Consider the following 17,403-nt stretch of genomic DNA (forward strand, 5'->3'; position numbering starts at 1 on the left):
GTTGTAAGTGTCCAGTGGTTTCTTGTCCCAGTTGTAAGTGTCCAGTGGTTTCTTGTCCCAGTTGTAAGTGTCCAATGGTTTTGTGTCCTATTCGGAAGTGTCCAGTGGTTTCTTGTCTCAGTTGTAAGTGTCCAGTGGTTTCTTGTCACAGTTGTAAGTGTCCAGTGGTTTATAGTCCCAGTCACAAGTGTCCAGTGGTTTCTTGTCCCAGTCGGAAGTGTCCAGTGATTTTTTGTCTCAGCTGGAAGTGTCCAGTGGTTTCTTTACCCAGTCAGAAGTGTCCAGTGTTTTCTTGTCCCAGTCTGAAGTGTCCAGTGGTTTCTTGTCCCAGTCTGAAGTGTCCAGTGGTTTCTTGTCCTAGTCTGAAGTGTCCAGTGGTTTCTTGTCCCAGTCTGAAGTGTCCAGTGGTTTCTTGTCCTAGTCTGAAGTGTCCAGTGGTTTCTTGTCCCAGTCAGAAGTGTCCAGTGTTTTTTTGTCTCAGTTGGAAGTGTCCAGCGGTTTCTTTACCCAGTCAGAAGTGTCCAGTGGTTTACAGTCCCAGTCTGAAGTGTCCAGTGGTTTCTTGTCTCAGTTGGAAGTGTCCAGTGATTTCTTGTCTCAGTTGGAAGTGTCCAGTGGTTTCTTGTCTCAGTTGGAAGTGTCCAGTGGTTTCTTGTCTTAGTCGGAAATGTCCAGTGGTTTCTTTACCCAGTTGGAAATGTCCAGTGGTTTATTTACCCAGTCAGAAGTGTCCAGTGGTTTATAGTCCCAGTCACAAGTGGCCCGTGGTTTCTTGTCCTAGTCGGAAGTGTCCAGTGGTTTCTTGTCCCAATTGAAAGTGTCCAGTGGTTTCTTTACCTAGTTGTAAGTGTCCAGTGGTTTCTTGACCCAGTTGTAAGTGTCCAGTGGTTTCTTGTCCCAGTTGTAAGTGTCCAGTGGTTTCTTGTCCCAGTTGTAAGTGTCCAGTGGTTTCTTGTCCCAGTTGTAAATGTCCAGTGGTTTCTTGTCCCAGTTGTAAGTGTCCAGTGGTTTCTTGTCCCAGTTGTAAGTGTCCAGTGGTTTTGTGTCCCATTCGGAAGTGTCCAGTGGTTTCTTGTCTCAGTTGGAAGTGTCCAGTGGTTTTGTGTCCCATTCGGAAGTGTCCAGTGGTTTCTTGTCTCAGTTGGAAGTGTCCAGTGGTTTCTTATCCCAATTGAAAGTGTCCAGTGGTTTCTTGTCCCAGTTGTAAGTGTCCAGTGGTTTCTTGTCCCAGTTGTAAGTGTCCAGTGGTTTTTTGTCCCAGTTGTAAGTGTCCAGTGGTTTCTTGTCCCAGTTGAAAGTGTCCAGTGGTTTTGTGTCCCATTCGGAAGTGTCCAGTGGTTTCTTGTCTCAGTTGTAAGTGTCCAGTGGTTTCTTGTCCCAGTTGTAAGTGTCCAGTGATTTCTTGTCTCAGTTGGAAGTGTCCAGTGGTTTCTTGTCTCAGTTGGAAGTGTCCAGTGGTTTCTTGTCTCAGTTGGAAGTGTCCAGTGGTTTCTTGTCTCAGTTGGAAGTGTCCAGTGGTTTCTTGTCTCAGTTGGAAGTGTCCAGTGGTTTCTTGTCTCAGTTGGAAGTGTCCAGTGGTTTCTTGTCTCAGTTGGAAGTGTCCAGTTTTTTCTTGTCTCAGTTGGAAGTGTCCAGTGGTTTCTTGTCTCAGTTGGAAGTGTCCAGTGGTTTCTTGTCTCAGTTGGAAGTGTCCAGTGGTTTCTTGTCTCAGTTGGAAGTGTCCAGTGGTTTCTTGTCTCAGTTGGAAGTGTCCAGTGATTTCTTGTCTCAGTTGGAAGTGTCCAGTGGTTTCTTTACCCAGTCGGAAATGTCCAGTGCTTTCTTTACCCAGTCAGAAGTGTCCAGTGGTTTATAGTCCCAGTCACAAGTGGTCCGTGGTTTCTTGTCCCAGTCAGAAGTGTGCAGTGGTTTCTTGTCCCAGTTGTAAGTGTCCAGTGGTTTCTTTACCCAGTCGGAAGTGTCCAGTGGTTTATAGTCCCAGTCACAAGTGTCCAGTCGTTTCTTGTCCCAGTCGGAAGAGTCCAGTGGTTTTTTGTCTCAGTTGGAAGTGTCCAGTGGTTTCTTTACCCAGTCAGAAGTGTCCAGTGGTCTACAGTCCCAGTCAGAAGTGTCCAGTGGTTTACAATCCCAGTCAGAAGTGTCCAGTGGTTTACAGTCCCAGTCAGAAGTGTCCAGTGGTTTCTTTTCTCAGTTGCAAGTGTCCAGTGGTTTCTTGTCTCAGTTGCAAGTGTCCAGTGGTTTCTTTACCAAGTCGGAAATGTCCAGTGGTTTCTTTGCCCAGTCAGAAGTGTTCAGTGGTTTCTTGTCTCAGTTAGAAGTGTCCAATGGTTTCTTGTCTCAGTCGGAAATGTCCAGTGGTTTCTTTACCCAGTCGGAAATGTCCAGTGGTTTCTTTACCCAGTCGGAAATGTCTAGTGGTTTCTTTACCCAGTTGGAAATGTCCAGTGGTTTATTTTCCAAGTTGGAAGTATCTACTGGTTTCTTGTCCCAGTTGCAGGTGTCCATTGGTTTCTTTTCCCAGTTGGAGTTTTCCAGTAGTTTCTTGTCCCAGTCTCTGTTGCCCTTACACAACTCCTTTATCAGCATGAGAAGATGGAAACAGAGCAGTTGCCACATAGCAGCCTCTCCATTCTTTGTTATCATAGATAACCCTTTCCTCCTCTGTGATCAGCACTTTTTGTGCATTAGCGGGGCTGCATGTTTGTAATTAATGTAGCGATGATGATGATGATGGCTCCACATGGATCATTTCTTTTCTCAGCAGATTGTGATATGTATTACATATAATGCCTTGAACAGGGAGCAATGGCATCACCCTAATGATAAACTCCCTGGTATTATATATTTGCATATCTATATCTAATTCTTTTTCCCTCTTTCCCCAGCGGCTCACATTGGAGTGGGGATCAGCGGGCAGGAGGGGATGCAAGCTGTGCTGTCCAGTGACTTTTCTTTTGCCCAGTTTCGGTACCTGCAGCGCCTCCTGCTGGTACACGGCCGCTGGTCCTATATCCGCATGTGCCAGTTCCTGAGATACTTTTTCTACAAGAACTTCACCTTCACGTTGGTTCATTTCTGGTATGCATTCTTCTGCGGCTTCTCAGCTCAGGTAAGATGACAAAACCTACAGTAAGGTAGATTGTATGCTCCAAGAAATAAAAAGCCAATGTTTGTGATAATTTTCAGGTGGGAATATAGAAAATTGAATTATAGGGTTAACTTCTTTGGAGCAAATGAATATAATGAGCTTTATCAATGCTTTTCTCATAATTGTACCGCCGCCAATAAGGGTGTGTGCACACGCTGCGGATTCTGCTGCGTTTCCGCAGCGGTTTTGGCCGCTGCGGACACGCAGCAGTTTTAGCTGCGGTGTACAGTACCATTCATTTGAATGGGAAAAAAAAAAACGCTGTGCCGACGCTGCGGAAAAAACCGCGCGGATTTGCTGCGGTTTTGAATCCGCAGAAAGAATTGCATGTCAATTCTTTCTGCGGAAACCGCTGCGGGTTCCTATCTCCACCATTGTGGAGATAGTGAATCCGCAGGACCAAACCGCAGGCAAAACCGCAGATAATCCGCAGGTCTTTGGACCTGCGGATTATCTGCGGTTTTTGCAAAATCCGTGCGGATTAATCCGCAGCGGAATCCGCAGCGTGTGCACGTACCCTAACACCGCTGAGACCGAGGTTCATGCTGGCTCTGTACTGCCATCTTGTGGCCATTTGTCTGTGCCGCAGCTGTGATTCATCTGGTACTGTTTTTACAGACCGTGTATGACGAATGGTTCATCACCCTGTACAATCTGGTCTACACCTCGCTGCCGGTGCTGGGGATGAGTCTGTTTGATCAGGTATGGACTCTAATGCAATTTATTACTTTCAGTAAAAATAGGCAAGTAAAGTTTAGTTAACCAGTGTGGTCATCCTCGGGGATCGTGGGCCAGTTTTCTGGGACCTCTGAAGGGCATCATTACAGAACTAGGCAGATTTTAGTCTAATGATCGTTGTCATATTTGCCATATCGTGTCACCAGGATGTGGATGACCGCTGGAGTATGGAATATCCGCAGCTATATGATCCCGGACAGGAGAACCGCTACTTCAATAAGAAGGAGTTTATGAAGTGTGTGATCCATGGTGTCTACAGCTCCCTCGTTCTGTTCTTTGTGCCGTATGGAGCCCTGTACGACACAGTGAGGGATGATGGCAAAGCCATATCTGACTACCAGTCCTTTGCTTTGATGGCTCAGACCTGTCTGCTGCTTGTGGTATCTGCACAGGTGAGTCTCCAGCCAGATGTACTGTCCTGCACCCCACGTGTCAGTGTCATTATCCAGTACCCCATGTGTCAGTGTCATTATCCTGCACCCTACGTGTCAGTGTCATTATCCTGTACCCCATGTGTCAGTGTCATTATCCTGCACCCTACGTGTCAGTGTCATTATCCAGTACCCCATGTGTCAGTGCCATTGTCCTGCACCCCAAGTGTCAGTGCCATTATCCTGCACCTCAAGTGTCAGTGTCATTATCCTGTACCCCAAGTGTCAGTGTCATTGTCCTGTACCCCAAGTGTCAGTGTCATTATCCTGTACCCCAAGTGTCAGTGCCATTGTCCTGTACCCCATGTGTCAGTGTCATTATCCTGCACCCTACGTGTCAGTGTCATTATCCTGTACCCCAAGTGTCAGTGCCATTGTCCTGTACCCCAAGTGTCAGTGTCATTATCCTGTACCCCAAGTGTCAGTGCCATTGTCCTGTACCCCATGTGTCAGTGTTATTATCCTGCACCCTACGTGTCAGCGTCATTATCCTGTACCCCACGTGTCAGTGCCATTGTCCTGCACCCCACGTGTCAGTGCCATTGTCCTGCACCCCACATGTCAGTGTCATTTTCCTGTACCCCATGTGTCAGTGTCATTATCCTGCACCCTACATGTCAGTGTCATTATCCTGTACCCCAAGTGTCAGTGCCATTGTCCTGCACCCCAAGTGTCAGTGCCATTGTCCTGTACCCCATGTGTCAGTGTCATTATCCTGCACCCTACGTGTCAGTGTCATTATCCTGTACCCCAAGTATCAGTGTCATTATCCTGTACCCCACGTGTCAGTGTCATTATCCTGTACCCCATGTGTCATTGTCATTATCCTGCACCCTACGTATCAGTGTCATTATCCTGTACCCCAAGTGTCAGTGCCATTGTCCTGCACCCCAAGTGTCAGTGCCATTGTCCTGTACCCCATGTGTCAGTGTCATTATCCTGCACCCTACGTGTCAGTGTCATTATCCTGTACCCCAAGTGTCAGTGCCATTGTCCTGTACCCCAAGTGTCAGTGTCATTATCCTGTACCCCAAGTGTCAGTGCCATTGTCCTGTACCCCATGTGTCAGTGTTATTATACTGCACCCTACGTGTCAGTGTCATTATCCTGTACCCCACGTGTCAGTGTCATTATCCTGTACCCCAAGTGTCAGTGCCATTGTCCTGCACCCCAAGTGTCAGTGCCATTGTCCTGTACCCCAAGTATCAGTGTCATTATCCTGTACCCCACGTGTCAGTGTCATTATCCTGTACCCCATGTGTCAGTGTCATTATCCTGCACCCTACGTGTCAGTGTCATTATCCTGTACCCCAAGTATCAGTGTCATTATCCTGTACCCCACGTGTCAGTGTCATTATCCTGTACCCCATGTGTCATTGTCATTATCCTGCACCCTACGTGTCAGTGTCATTATCCTGTACCCCAAGTGTCAGTGCCATTGTCCTGCACCCCAAGTGTCAGTGCCATTGTCCTGTACCCCATGTGTCAGTGTCATTATCCTGCACCCTACGTGTCAGTGTCATTATCCTGTACCCCAAGTGTCAGTGCCATTGTCCTGTACCCCAAGTGTCAGTGTCATTATCCTGTACCCCAAGTGTCAGTGCCATTGTCCTGTACCCCGTGTCAGTGTTATTATACTGCACCCTACGTGTCAGTGTCATTATCCTGTACCCCACGTGTCAGTGTCATTATCCTGTACCCCAAGTGTCAGTGCCATTGTCCTGCACCCCAAGTGTCAGTGCCATTGTCCTGTACCCCAAGTATCAGTGTCATTATCCTGTACCCCACGTGTCAGTGTCATTATCCTGTACCCCATGTGTCAGTGTCATTATCCTGCACCCTACGTGTCAGTGTCATTATCCTGTACCCCAAGTGTCAGTGCCATTGTCCTGCACCCCAAGTGTCAGTGCCATTGTCCTGTACCCCATGTGTCAGTGTCATTATCCTGCACCCTACGTGTCAGTGTCATTATCCTGTACCCCAAGTATCAGTGTCATTATCCTGTACCCCATGTGTCAGTGTCATTATCCTGCACCCTACGTGTCAGTGTCATTATCCTGCACCCTACGTGTCAGTGTCATTATCCTGTACCCCAAGTGTCAGTGCCATTGTCCTGCACCCCAGGTGTCAGTGTCATTATCCTGTACCCCAAGTGTCAGTGCCATTGTCCTGCACCCCACGTGTCAGTGTCATTATCCTGTACCCCAAGTGTCAGTGCCATTGTCCTGTACACCGTGTCAGTATCATTACCCTGCACCCCATGTGTCAGTGTCACTATTCTGTACCCCAAGTGTCATTGTCTTTATACTGTACCTCAATTGTCAGTGCCATTATCCTGTACCCCAAGTGTCAGTGTGTCTGTGTCAGTCATACCCATATTCAGTGTCAGCTCATCAGCCTCCCTTTGTCTCCTTAGATTGGCCTGGACACTGCTTACTGGACGGCAGTAAACCAGTTTTTCATCTGGGGCAGTTTGGCGGTGTACTTTGCCATCAGTTTCACCACGTACAGTGATGGCATGTACCTGATCTTCACGGGCGCGTTCCCTTTCATCGGTGAGTGACCTGTGCTTTCTTCATATTCATTTCTTTCTATCTGACTATTATATAAGCCATATTTCCAAAAACAGGGCAGAGCAATCTGACTGATCCCAGCAGTGTGGTGTTACACAGAGATGTAACCAGCCATGTTTTCTTCTCCATCAGGGACGGCTCGGAATTCTCTAAACCAGCCCAGTATCTGGTTCGCCATCTTCCTGACAGTGGTGCTCTGCGTGCTGCCGGTGGTGGCCTACAGGTTCCTGAGATCACAGCTCAAACCCACATTCAGCAACAGGGTAAGAAGCCGCTGCCATGATCTGTTCACCTCTGCGACTATACGAACCAAGCTGCCTTCTGTTCTCATTACGTGGTAGGACCACAAGTCTCAGCAAACCTATAGTGTGGCTGTGACTTCTGACTGTTGAACGACTTTTCAGACTCCTACATTATCTGCAAAAATATAAAGCTCGTTCTAAAATTAAAATACTGTAAGATTCTGATAACCCGGCATCCTCAGGAAGCCATAGTGCAAAACCATCAGAAATGCTCATGCGTCTATTGTATGAGGCACGATGGGGCACGACAGCAGGGACCACCAACGACAGACGTAGCTAAACCTGGCAATACATTATACGTTTACATCCAGAGGATAAAAAGCCTTTTTGGAGTTGGACACACACACAGGATCGATTCTTCCTCTGAAGGAGACTTCGATTAGGTCACTGGTCAGACCTTATTACAAGCCCAAAGCCTTTCTGAGAAGACCTAGGTCAGCAGAAGAGTGAACTCTCATTCAGATGTCAGCGATTTCTAGTTTTTTGTTGTTTTTTTTTCTAAGACCCATAGACTTTCATTGGTGAGTTTAATTCGTGACTCTGATCAAAGCCAAACGTGTCTTCATGTTTTGGTTCAGATCGCTCAGACATCAGAAAAACATAGACACGCGTACAGCCCCAAAGACCATACTGGTTGAGTTCTATCCGTGACAAAAAGTATGATGTCCCTACGGCCACTGACACACAACATGATGCTGCTACATGCAGTATGATGCTCCCAGTGTCCCCCACACACAGTATGTTGTTCCCACAGCCTCCAGCACACAGTATGATGCCCCTACACACACATGATGATCCCAGTGCCAGTACATGCAATATGACACTCCCAGTATCCCCCACATACAGTATGATGCCCCTACATGCAATATGACACTCCCAGTGTCCCCCACATACAGTATGATGCCCCTACATGCAATATCATGCTCCCAGTGTCTCCCACGAGTGGAATGTTGTCCCCACAGCCTCCATCGCACAGTATGATGTGCCTACACACAGATGATGATCCTAGTTTCCCCCACACACAGTATTATGTCCCCAAAGCCACCAACACACAGTATGATGCCCCTACATGCAATATGATGCTCCCACTGTCCCCCACAGACAGAATTATGTCCCCACAGCCATCAACACACAGTATGAAGCCTCTACATGCAATATGATGCTCCCAGTGTCCCCTACATATAATATATTATTCCCACAGCTGCTGACACACAGTATGATGCCCCTGCACACGTTATGATGCCCCTATTGCCCCCCACCCACAGTATATTGTCCCCACAGCCGCCGACACAGAGTATGTTGCAGCTACACGTAACATGATGCTCCCATAGTCCCCACACACAGTATGATGCCCCAAATGTTCACCAAACAGTATGATGCCTTTATAGTGACACACACAGTATGATGCCCCCAAAGCTCATTACAAATAGAATTATGCCCACATGACCACCCACACATTATTTGATTCCACCAAAGTCCCCTGACAGTGTGACATATCCAACGTCTCCCACACACACTATAATGCCTCCTATAATTTATACCACCACAATATGATGCCCCTTACAGTCCCACATACACACAATTTGATGCTCCTCTACACTGTAGGATGTCCCCCACACACTATGATGTCCACCCAACAGAATATGAAGCCCCAACACAACCAGTCCACCCCACCATGCGCATGTGTCCGGCTTCTCTGCTGAACTGGTCTCGGCTGCCAGTCACGTGACCTGAGTCTCTATCTTCTCAGACTGAACGGTGTAAGGATCTGATGGTCCCCTACTCCACCATTGTATTCAACTGTATCTGTGTCCTGTGGAGAAAAATACAGTTTAAGTCGGGACATACTGCCGACCTACCATGACATCAGGACAGCTCCTCAAATTTTTGACTTTTCCACTAGATCTGGGATGGTTGGTAGGTATGAGTTAGAGTCAAAGAGGACCATGAAAGAAGAAGATAGTCACAGGAGGGAAGATTAGCTCTCCTAAATCAGAGTGCTACCATTGCAGAAGGAGAAAAAAGGCTTATTCTTGTGAGTGAAGCCTAGATCAGCCATCATAAGAGCACAGCTCAGGTAAAGCAGACAGGAGCAAAAACATTTATTCCTGACTGTGAGAATTGGCACATAAGAAGCATCTGACGCCTGAGTGTGAAGAGAATTACCACGTCAGAGGCAAGTGCCTGTGTAGGTATCAGCAGGTTCACAGGATGCAGTGACGAGACACGAGACTGAGTGTTGTTTTGGAAAGTAACGTTTATGAACTGGAGCCGCTAGGGCTATACTGAGCAACCAAAAAGGGGTAACACTAATTGTCATTGCAGGGACTCAACAACAATAACAACACTTTTCTTTAACGAGAATGCGACTGGCCCAGGAAAGCCGGATATTATGGGGCCACGAAACGGCCAACTACGGGTCCTTATTTCCTAAAGTCAACTTATCCTTCCTGACGTCCCTCAGTGTCGCTGGTGTGGCTGCTTTGGTGTCACTGATGTAGCTGCTTTGGTGTTGCAGCTGCTGGGTCCAGCTGTTGAGGAACTGTAGTAGTCTTCAGGCGTCTCAGCACCCAGGAGAAGTTGGGGCTCAACAGGCCCTAAGGAAGTCTTTCGTTGCGGTAACCCCCTGTAGCCACAGCAGGGTCCCGCTCGTTACCGGGTCCACGGGGACTCCAGTCCCCCCAAGCAGGGTAGTGACGTAGTCTGGAAGAGTGGTGGTTGGTAGGCCACGCGCACGGACTAGGCCTGTGCAAAGTGTCTCTCTGTAGGCGAGGAGCAGGCCCCAACTGCCAACTGCAGCGGGGTAATGGCAGCTGTGGGCGGTGATGAACAGGCCGCAACCAAGGACGGAGGCGGGGCGGCAGCGGGCAGGCCGCAACCACAGGCTGAAGTGGTGCATCAGCGGCCACGGGAGGCATCGGGCAGGCCGCAACGCGGCTGGGGTACAGCGGCAGCGGTTGAGGACAACTGTGGGCAGGTCGCGGGCCCAATTTGGAGAGGGGTGACAGTCTCTTGCCGGTAAGCTCAGTGCCTCCTCTCTGAAGGCCGCCGTAGATCTTCTCTTTGCTGCTGATCTCTCCTCTGGTCGCCGTCAGTCACTCTGGCTCTGTCACACCTCCACAGTCTCCTTCTCTGTCTCTGGCGTACTACCAACTGACTTCCCAGCGCGCTCCCTGCCCCCTTTATACTCGCCCCGCCCCTTGCTGACCTGTCACTTTCAGTAACCCGCTCTCCTCCGTTGTCCCCGGGTACCGTTCTTCTAGGAACCCAGATGGCGGTCCCCTTGGTTCCGGCCTAGACACTCTATGGGGGTCCTCCTCCCTACACCTGTCTGTGAGCAACTGTGACATGGTTACTGATTGAGAAGACTGCAAGAGTGTACAAGGTACAGACAAGAGCTACTGCAGAGTCCTGCTGCCAGGAGAGGCGACTATAAGATGGGGGCCATGAAGCTCTGGGAATAATGAGTCCATAGTGACAAATGCGCAATACAAATGTAGTTGTTGTGAAGGAGGCAAAAGAGAGAGTGAACTAATTGCTACAGGTGTCCATCTGCATTACTTACACCATCCTCGATTGAGGAAACCACTCGTGTCCCACAAGGGCCAGAGTACCCACACAATCCACTTGGTGGACACATTACAGGTGTATAGGTAAATGTAAACTGTAACATCCTCTTTAATGACCCTGGGGCATGGAATGAGATGGGAGAGATATATTTTTTTGTTTCTTCTAGAAATGTATAACAAAGGTTTCTTTAATCTCCAGATTCAAAAGAAAATCAAAGAGGCGAAAAAGCGCCCAGTTCCACCACCGCGCAAAGTCCAGATACGCCGCACCAGCTCCCGCCGCTCTGGATACGCCTTCTCCCACGCACAAGGTTATGGAGACCTCATCACCTCAGGCAAAACTTTCCGTTCCAAGATACCTTTCCACCAAACAGGAAGGTTCTCCCCCAACGAGAGGCGTTAAGACTGAGGACATGACAGCGCCAATCCACGACTATGAATGTCACCGTGCCTCGAGAAAGGACAACGGCTGGTTTCCAACTTTTCCTATTAACTGAGCTCCCTGTGGATGAACGAGACGGGATATAAAGCCATATATGCAAGTGGCCTCCATGTTTACGTCATGCGGTGGCCATCTTGGATTTGGGGATTTTAAAGAGACAGCAGCTGTTTACTAAAGATTTCAATTATTTAAATGTAACATTTTCAAATATCAGTGCCAAATTTATCACAACAGGGATCGATACGTTGCCAAAGGATTTCAAAGCTTATTTTCGTAGACATTTTCCATTGCACTTGGCTTCCTCGTTTTATAGAAAACCGTTTTATTCTCCTTAATTCTTTTTTTTTTTTTTTTGCAACCAATTTTCTTAATAGCATCTTTATATGAATCTGAGAATTCCTCCCGGAATTAGGATTAAATGCTGCCTGAAATGTCACCTGGTAATTACAACCTTGGTGCCCATAGTGTCGTGATTTCACAAGCTAATAACCATTTTTTTCTCCCCATTGCTGTTGTAATTTTAGCCTCTTTTTTGTGCCTGTATTTAATTATGTAAATTAGCAGGAAATGTAATGAGATAGAGCAACGCAAAGGGACAAAGTGCTCGTACGTTCTCCTATATGAGCTTAAAGAAGCTCTCCTCAAATCAAAATTTTTATCCTCTTAACATATTGCAGTCATCATATTATATAGCAGTGTTCACTTACAATTGCTCATTTTCCCTTCTACCCAGATAATTCTTCTCTTTTCCATTAGGTCTTTGACAGGTGATTAAAAACTGACTAGCTGAATCCTTCTAAGATCTATGTAGAAGCAGGAGGTGAATTTTCCCTGCATGAGTCATCAGTCACTGCAAAAGTCCCTGGCAGGAGGGAGGAGTGGAACAGCTGAGTCAGGAGTTGAAGAAGGGAATGACTCATGTAGGGGGAAAAAGACTTCCTGTTTCTACATAAAGCAGAGAAAAGCGAAGAATTAACTGGGCAGAAAGGCAAAATGAGCAATTTTAAGTACACAGTCCCATATAATATGATGATTGCACTATTATTAAGAGGATAAAAAAGTTGCTTTTCTATTGATGAAAAAATCTCCAAATTTATAATAAACTTTGTGTTTCCATTCCTTACCATTATCAAGAGCTCAAAAAAAACCCTTTGGCTCGGATTCATCATTGTTGATTCTGGGAGTAATTTTGTACTTTATTAGAGGCTTGAGTATTTGTGCCATTTACATTTTGCACCATTTTTAAGTTGTCTTTATCTTTTTAGTCTTTTTTTCTTTTTTCTTCGACAATTTTACCTATCCGGATGTTTCTAGACAGATTCATGAAACAAAGCTTTTTAAAATGTCAAATTTTTTTGGCACGTCTTATACCGGTCACTGCCTGGAGTAAAGTATTTGTCATATTTATATTCTTTGCACAGTTTTAGACTAACGTGCAGCATATTTAGGTTAGGATCCTGCGACTTTTTATGCTGAAAAGGCACAAAAATTGTAAACTACAAAAATAAAGACCATTTTTTTTTATCATGAGCAAAATTGTTGAACCACGTGCAACAAAAAAGTCAACAAATAAAACAAAATAAGGAAAAGGAAATTAAAATACCCTGCAAATGATGACTGGAGCCTTTGTATTTAGGCTATGCGCACACGCTGAGGATTCTGCTGCGGATCCGCTGCGGATTTGGCCTCTGCGGATTCGCAGCAGTTCTGCAGACAGTGTACAGTACAATGTAAGTCTATGGGATTCACAATCTGCTGTGCACATGCTGCTTATTTTCAACTGCGAAAAAGCTGCGGTTTTGAATCCGCAGAAAGAATTGACATGTCACTTCTTTTCTGCGGATTCTGCAGCGGTTTGCCACCTATTCCATTGTCCAGGTGTCAAACCACAGGGGAAAACCGCTGGCCAATCCGCAGGTAAAACCGCAGGTCATTTTAGCTTGGGTTTTACCTGCGGATCCGCAGATACAAATCCGCAGGTGAATCCGCAGTGTGTGCACATAGCCTTACAATGTAGCAGAAACATTGTAACAAGCCTATCAGCTGTGTACATGGACCATGTCAGGAAGGTACTCTGAATCTAGATGTTCAGAAAACTGTACCAACTTACTGACAGCAGGCAGAGATCTTGAAATTGGTGAGGAATTGTATCTGTTGTACATTTCATTATACAATAATTGAGATTTAGGCCGGGGCTAATTAGTGACTTTGGTCACAATGCCAGATGTACAGGCTAAAGATGTCACAGCATAAAGCATGTGAATGGGGGTTGCACTGTCACCACTACGGTACCGCGAAAAGCAAGTTGCCAATAGTCACAACCATTTGGATTTTTGTGACTTGCTTGTCGTGATAACCTAGGGGTCTCCATTACGCCATGATATAGCAGCGCCATAGACCGAATTTTAGCTGTGCCACCACCATGTAGCCCCAGCATTTATATAGCACTATAGGAGTCATTGAAGGTTTTGAATTTTTCATACCTGTCATAAAGTCATAAAAAATGTACACTTTTATTTATTTTAAAGTTCATACTATTCTAATTTAGATTAATTTTTAACTTTCACTATATGCAGGTTCCTTCTAGTTTGCCAGGATGAAAGAAAAATGACTTAGTGACGAAGAAAAGAAGACATTAAAAAAAAAAGACCTTAAAGGGGAATGTAACTTCTTTTTGAAATAATAGTCATAAATACTTCCTAAAATTTGTCGTTTGAAGTGCCAATCAGGAGCCAGAAAAAGTCATCTCCACCCCCTGAGTCATGTGGCTCCACCTCTTTCTGCTTATTGGTTCTGAGGGTTCCCTTAGGGGGGGCTTGTTCCTTCGGATTGGCTCTTGAGGATCACATTGGGGAGGACTTGTTCCTTCTGATTGGCTCTGGAGGATTGCATAAGGGAGGGGCATGGGTGAAACTGTATTTCCACCACCCACTTAGAACTTCTGGGATTACTTTATCAAACACATTTGCACCCTCTATTTTTGAGGAATTAGGGCATTTATATGGGATCTGGTTTACTTTTTTATAAGATACAAGTATTATAGGAGGTAGGAAATCATGGAGGACTGAATAAAATGTCCATAAATGTGAATATTTTATTTATCAAAACCACAAAAATGGGCAATTGTCATCAGTTACCCGGAAAAATTATTCTAAGATTTTCTCACCCCTTTTTCAGTAAAAACGACATGACTTCATTAGGTTTTATACACTTGCAACGACGGAATTGATTTTCCAAAAAGGGCAAGCATCTTGGCATGTGTTGCCCTTTAAGGACCAACTTCTTTTTAGTAAAAATGTATTATTACTGCTCAGACAATAGACATTATCTAAATTTGTCAGCCAAGGACCACAATAATACCAGTGGCCAAGAAACAACTGGTGTGGGCAAGCAGAGGAGGTGCGTGTTCATTTTAATTATTGATATCCCAGCTGCCGGGCACTCATTGATGCAGCCCCTATAAGTTAGGACTAGACAGCTCTTCTCTAAGTAATATGTCTATATAAAGTGCCTTATAAATTCTCCTGTAAGAGACTCTCCGGGATTTCATTCTTCTAATAGATATTTATATTACCTGAGATTACGTGTCACATGGCTGACTACCACCGTGAGCGCATATCAGATGTAGAAAACCAGTTGTTGGGGCACTTCTTGCTAAAAAAAATGATTAGTGTAACGCATGCGTGTATTATGGTCCGAGAACGGACCGTCCGCAGGTCTCTTGGCCCCAACGTGGCAGCCTTAGCAGGTCGGATCAGGCAACGGCAGACAGTTTGGGGTTGGACCGTCTGCAGGTCTCTTGGTCCCAACTTGCAAGCCTCGGCAGGTGGGATCAGGCGACGGTAGACTGTCTGAGCACGGACCGTCCGCAGATCTCTTGGCCGCAATTTAGCAACTTAGGCAGGTCAGATCAGGCAGTGGCAGACGTCCGGGCTTGGACCGTCCTCAGGTCTCTTGGTCCCCATGTTGGCAGCCTTGGCAGGTCGGATCAGGCGATGGCAAACAGTCCAAGCTTGGACTGTCCGCAGGTCTCTTGGCCACAACTTTGCAGCCTCGGTAGGTGGAATCAGGAGACCGCAGACAGTCCAGGCTTGGACCGTGATACACAGATGTGTGTAGCCAAGAGGCCATGGTTATCAAGAAAATTCCCGGAGAGTAGTGACCACGCCCACTTGAAAAAAGTAGAATTTACATCAGGTGAAAAAATATACATATATTTATGCAAGTGACCGGTTCTCTTTAAAGGGTTTGACTGGGTTTAAGGTATGTAATGTGTCCACCAGCTGGTGCATTATCTGCAGAATCCATGTTATAAAATGTGGTCCTGTAGGCAAGAAGCTGTTGGGATGGACGGGGTATTCAGAAAAGTGACAACCACCAGTTTTTCCACAACTTGACATATGATATTACTGAAATTTAGATAGTCAGGTGATTGTTTCTAGAAAGTCACTGCAGCTTCATCTGGAATTTCATAACACTAAGCAGAGACGGCATGAATCACGATAATTGATTGTCTTCCCAGAGACTCTGTTCCTCCATTTTATATATTTTTCAATAGCAAATTTATATACTTTTATATACTTGTCTGATAAAGTAAAAAAATGAAGATAAAAAATCAACACTAATTCAGGACACTTAGGCTGGTTTCACATTTGCGTTTTTTAGCGCAGCGCATCGTGTGAGCGCATGCGCCATGCGCCCCTATGTTTAACATGGCGAGCACATGGTCTAGCGTTTGCACGCGTTCGTATGTGTTTCGTGCACATGCGTTTTTTGTAGTGTGCACCTTGGCGCGCCGGACGCAACCTGTTGCATTTTTGGGTGCGTCCAACTGTGTAAAATAAACGCTTGCACACGGAATGCGACAAAATAACACATTACAGTCTATGGGAACACAGGCTTGCGCATGGACATGCGCACGCCTGCGTTTAAAATCGCATGCAAAACGCATGATGCGTTTTTTGCATGCGTTTCTATTGCGCACAAAGCGCAGTGCTAAAAACCGCTAATGTGAAAGTAGCCTAAAATGTACAAATATAAGTGTATCCCAATGCATCATAATGCGATCATTTCAAGAATGTTTAATATTTTGCATAATTTAAGTATAAAATGTCACTGCCAATAAATCACTAGAAAGTAAAATATGTACCCCCCACCTCCCCATCATGTTGATGCCTCCATCTTTGGTATGGAGACAGTGCACTACGATATGCTGCGGAGCCCTTGTGCTGTGCAGGCGTTTCATCATTCCTGTCACTTGTTTGTTTCCTGTCTCTGTAACAAATGTAATTTTTTTTCACAGATGAATAAATGACTGTATATATTTAGCCTCCATGGTGGAGTTAAGGTTTCTAAATGTTTTTGCCTGATTCATCATTTGCAACTTTTTGATTAGTCACAAAATGTGTTCCAAATGTAGTCCAGTCCACCTTTCCAGGGATTTTATGTATGCCTGAAATTTTGTGATATTTTAGTGGAAAGTCCAACTTTTTCTGCAAAAATATTACAGATCACATTATAGACATAAATAAAGAGCATTTGTAATATTTTTCACCATCTGTATGTGAACACAGCACCAATTCATGACTGTAGCATAAGAACCATGATCAGTGCATGAATACAGCACCAGAACCAAAATCAGTACAGGAATGCAGCATCAGAGCCAACACTAATACATGAGTTCAGCACCAGAACAAAAATCAGTACAGGAATGCATCACCAGAACCATCATCAGAACATAAAGAACCATAATCAGTACATGAATACAGCACCAGAACCATCATCAGTACATGTATGCATCACCAAGCTTATCATACATAGGAACTGCAATGTCAAGTCAGTCCCTACAATATTTATTTTCATCACATGAACTTACTATTCCCAGTATGACCTTAACAGTAGTAAGGAAATACTGGGATGAGTTGTTACCAACCATCTTCAGACTGTGGAATATACAGTACTGTCATCAGTGACATGTCTTTATGTTTTGCACTCGGACACACAGTCCATATGAACACACTGACATGCACAGACCCATAGATTTGAATGAGTCTACTAGTTTACGTGTCTCCAGTACGTATGAAAACTGTCACCACACGTACCCCCTCATAACAGTGTGTCACCCACAGATCCCCTATAACAGTGTGTCATCCACTGATCCTCGTTATAACATTGTGTCACCCACAGATCCCCATAAAAGT

The 17,403-nt window shown here is 45.5% G+C and overlaps 1 protein-coding gene across 5 annotated transcripts in view; it reads left to right on the forward strand.

Annotated features, from left to right (window-relative positions):
• The window catches only part of LOC141056383 (phospholipid-transporting ATPase ID-like), a 241,249-nt gene extending 224,712 nt beyond the window's left edge, over positions 1–16,537 (forward strand). For all 5 annotated transcript variants that reach the window (XM_073553157.1, XM_073553155.1, XM_073553159.1 and 2 more), the window contains 6 exons: positions 2,886–3,109; positions 3,767–3,850; positions 4,033–4,278; positions 6,734–6,872; positions 7,023–7,153; positions 10,961–16,537. In XM_073553157.1, the coding sequence (XP_073409258.1) occupies positions 2,886–3,109; positions 3,767–3,850; positions 4,033–4,278; positions 6,734–6,872; positions 7,023–7,153; positions 10,961–11,164 (1,028 nt within the window). In that variant the 3' untranslated portion in view covers positions 11,165–16,537. The remainder of the gene's footprint in view (positions 1–2,885; positions 3,110–3,766; positions 3,851–4,032; positions 4,279–6,733; positions 6,873–7,022; positions 7,154–10,960) is intronic.
• Positions 16,538–17,403: the final 866 nt, after the last annotated feature.

This window comes from Dendrobates tinctorius, unplaced genomic scaffold (genome assembly GCF_039654945.1).
Source record: "Dendrobates tinctorius isolate UK_male_01 unplaced genomic scaffold, ASM3965494v1 ptg000197l, whole genome shotgun sequence".
Classification (NCBI taxonomy): domain Eukaryota; kingdom Metazoa; phylum Chordata; class Amphibia; order Anura; family Dendrobatidae; genus Dendrobates; species Dendrobates tinctorius.